The 3,474-nt window shown below is 71.9% G+C and overlaps 1 protein-coding gene across 1 annotated transcript; it reads right to left on the bottom strand.

Annotated features, from left to right (window-relative positions):
* Position 1: 1 nt before the first annotated feature.
* Positions 2-2,588, bottom strand: TRABD (TraB domain containing; the record flags this gene model as incomplete). Its single annotated transcript, XM_004676378.2, has 8 exons — positions 2,421-2,588; positions 1,637-1,712; positions 1,423-1,501; positions 1,132-1,298; positions 915-1,055; positions 564-674; positions 345-484; positions 2-173 (listed from the first exon to the last, which is right to left on the bottom strand). Coding segments are annotated over exons 2-8 (843 nt in total), but the record flags the coding sequence as incomplete, so codon positions are not given.
* Between the last annotated feature and the right edge of the window lie 886 nt (positions 2,589-3,474).

The following is a 3,474-nucleotide window of genomic DNA, read 5'->3' on the forward strand; positions in this document are numbered from 1 at the left end:
CGTCGGAGGCGCGGGGCAGCTCGAGGCGCCGGGCGGCCTGGCGCAGCATGTAGGTCAGGTAGACGTCGCGCTCCGAGACGATGGTGCGGTGCAGGTCGGGGAACTCGCCGATCATCTCCGCCATCATCTGTTCCAGCAGGTCCTTCTGCTTGCAGCGCTCCACATCGTCCTTGCTGGGCAGAAGGCGCTGCCAGTCCACGGGGCGGGCGGGGCGGGGCCAGCGCAGGGTGGGGCGCGGGTGGGTGGGGCCAGCCAGGATGGGGCGGGGCCAGCAGTGGGTGTGGCCGGCAGCATGGGGCGGGGCCAAGCAGTGGAGGGCGGAGCAGGCGGGAGGCGGGGCCTACCTGATGGGGTCTGAAAGGAAGCACAGGCCCCAGGCCAGCTTGACCTTCTGCCAGAAGGACAGGGCCGCGATGGCCCGCTTGAACGTGACAGGGATGGGCCGGTCGCCCAGATGGAATTTGCAGAAAGGCACCTTGCTGGCCTGGGCAGACGGGCTATGGTCGGGGTCTGGGGCACCCGGCGGCCCCTGGGCGGCCCCCTCCCCGCCGAGCCCGGCCCACCTCCTTGAAGGCCTCCCTGAACTCGCCGCCGGGCGCCATGCCCAGCTGCTCAGTGATGTGAGCGGACACCTTCAGCAGCAGCATCTGCATGAGCCCGGACATGACCCCGTTCTGCAGGACAGGGCCCACTGAGCTGGTGGCCGGTCCAGCCCTGGAGGGCATGTCTGGCCGCCTGGCTGACCCTCGTGGGGTTGGGTTGGAGTCAGGTCGCGGCACTGCCCACCGCGTAGGTCCCTGTGGCCCCCTCCAATTGGACCCCACATTTTCCGCCCTGGGCAGCGAGTGGGCCTTGACCTGGGGCCCCGACCCCCCCCACCGCAGGGGCCAGAGCCCGCCCGCCGGCCGGCGCACCTGCCTCACAGCCTGCCGCAGCTTCTCCAGGCTGATCTCCTTGGCCTCCCGCAGCAGCGTGCGCTCGTCCATCTTGAGCATGGACACGCGGTACTGGCACAGCTCCACCACCACCACGTCCGGCTGCACCGCTCGGATGGTCTGCGGGAGCGGGGGCGGCTCAGCCCCGGAGCTACCAGGCCACGCCCCGGGGGGGCGGGGGCGGGGCGGGGCTCACCCTCACGACGTCCCGCTTGCTGTCGTCGCTGAAGTGGGCAGTGCCCACCACGTACACTCTGCTCCCGTCCTCGGACACCAGCTGGGTCACCGTGCGGGGCAGCCTGGGGCGCTCCCGCCGCCGCTTCAGCTTCACCTCCAGGAGCAGGTTGAAGGCCTCCACGTCGGCTGCAGGGCAGCAGGGCCAGCTAGGACGGAGCCCTCACCGCGGGCCCCTCCTCGGGCGGCCACGGTCGCGCTAATGCGCCCCCACCCGGCCGCCCCGCCCACTGGCCGAGGGCCCGGCACGCACACAGGCTCTGCGCTTCTCCAGGAAGCTCCTGGGGGGCCTCCTCCATGCTCCCCGATGTCGCAACAGCTTCCCCGTCGGCCTGCACAGAAGGGAGCGCTGGGCAGGCTGCGGACAGCGCCACAGCCGGAAGCCCCGCGGCCACGGCCCTTTCTGGGGAGCCTCCTGCAGCCTCCACGCCCTACCCGGGAGGCAGGCCCCCAGCCCGGCTGCTGACCTCACGCGGCGCCTGCTCCGCCTCGCTCTCCATGGCTGGGCTGCTGGGCGGCGGCTCCCGGCAGCGAGGGCACAGCCTGAGGGGACAGGACGGTCCTCGCCTGAGCGCCGGGCAGGGACTGGCGGCGGCCACCAGCAACCCCACGGGCCCCTCCCTGCCGGGTCCCCGGGAGGGCCTGGCACGGAGGCAGGGGCTCCCTGTGATGCAATGCTGGCAGTGGGGGCTTGGAGCAGAGCTGGGGTGTCTGGGGCCCCCATGACAGGGAACAGCGCTGGCTTCGGTCCCTGGCCCAGGAGCTGTTGCTCTGATTTTCTGAACAGTCACGAAACTCCCCTGCAGAGCTGGCCCAGGTGGGGGTGGGGGGCTGGGCCCAGGCCTGGCCCCGCCCTGCCCCGGGGCCCCCACGGCAAGTCCTCAGGTGAGAGCTGGGCAGACCTGGCCGGACCCCAGCCCGGGCCGGGGTGGGGCGGGCGGAGGTGGGCCTGGCCAGGACCTCAGGGGGCTCAAGCACCGCCCCCCCCAACCCTGAGCACCTGGCCAGCCGAGCCCCGACACGATCATGCAGCACAGCCAGCAGAGCCCGCCCCGCCTGCACTTGGGGTGCTGGGGCAGGCTCCCCCCTGCACCCACCTGCCACCCACCAGCGCTGCAGGCGGCCAGGGCCACTTTCAGCTTCCCGAGAGCGAGAGCGCAACCGGGGCAGGAAGGGGAAGCGGAGGCCCCGCCCCCTCCGGGGCCCCGCCCTCAGCTCAGCGGAGGCTGGCGCCCACTCCATCTCCCTCACCTGGGGGGGCCGCCGCAGGCCACCTGCTCCTCGCGCTGAGGGGCCCCGCTGCACGCGGCAATGACCAGCAGACGCCCTGAGGCTGGACAGACTTTCCTCCGGTGTCCAGCCCACTGGCCAGCACAGCTCCAGGGGCCTGGCCCGAAAGGGAATGCTGCCGCCCTGCACTGCACTAGGGCCACTGCCTCGCAGAACAGCCCCCCAACTCGGGCAGGGTCTCTGGGGCTGCAGGCAGAACTCGCCGCCTGGCGTGGAGGGGCAGGTCCCTCCGCCAACCTTGGGGCCGACAGCAGGCCTGGGCCTCCCTCTAGGGGGCCCGGGGCAGCTCCCCACATGATGAGAGCCGGAGCCTGATGTGGGGGCATCATGCAGTGGGCAGCAGTGGTTCGCCCATGGTCCAGGGCGTGAACTTCAACTCTGGGGAGTCCCTGTGTCAAGGGCAGAGGCCAGGGCCTTGCAGGGGCCCCAAGGCAGCTGGGGACCCTGGTCGAGTAAGCCAGCCCTGTGCCCCATGGGGTACCTCCAGCTGAGCCCTCCTCCAGGAACCCCGGGAACAGCCTGGGGCAGGAACCAAGAAAGGGCAGGGCACCAATCTGGCTCCCAGAGCCCCAGAGCACCCTCCTCTCCCGGGTCTAGGCAGGTCCAGAAAGGAAGGGGCTGAGGCGGACGGGCCAGCTGGTGGCAGGAGCGCCAGGCAGGGCGGCCAGGGTGTGACCCAAAGCCCTGACCTCCGGCTGCTGCCTCTGAGGTCTGGCCATTCCTGCCCTGCAGGGTGCCCTGGGTATGGTGAGACTGGGGTGCCAGCCCACACCTGCTCGGCGCCCAGCAGCCTGGCTGACCTTCCTGGGACCCGGGCACTGACGGGAGCTGGGGTTAGGGCTGGGGCTGCCTGTGCCCACCATGCAGGCGACCCTGGCACCACAGCAGCGGGCCCGCGGCCCCGAGACAGCCCCAGCTGGGGCTCCCCCATCACCTCGCAGGGGACGGCAGGGGCAGACGCTCCCGAGTGCCGTGCGCCCCAGGGAACTCCGCCTGGGGTCCAGCCCCGCGCGCA

This window comes from Condylura cristata, unplaced genomic scaffold, assembly GCF_000260355.1.
Source record: "Condylura cristata isolate star-nosed mole 26May11 unplaced genomic scaffold, ConCri1.0 scaffold00004, whole genome shotgun sequence".
Lineage (NCBI taxonomy): Eukaryota > Metazoa > Chordata > Mammalia > Eulipotyphla > Talpidae > Condylura > Condylura cristata.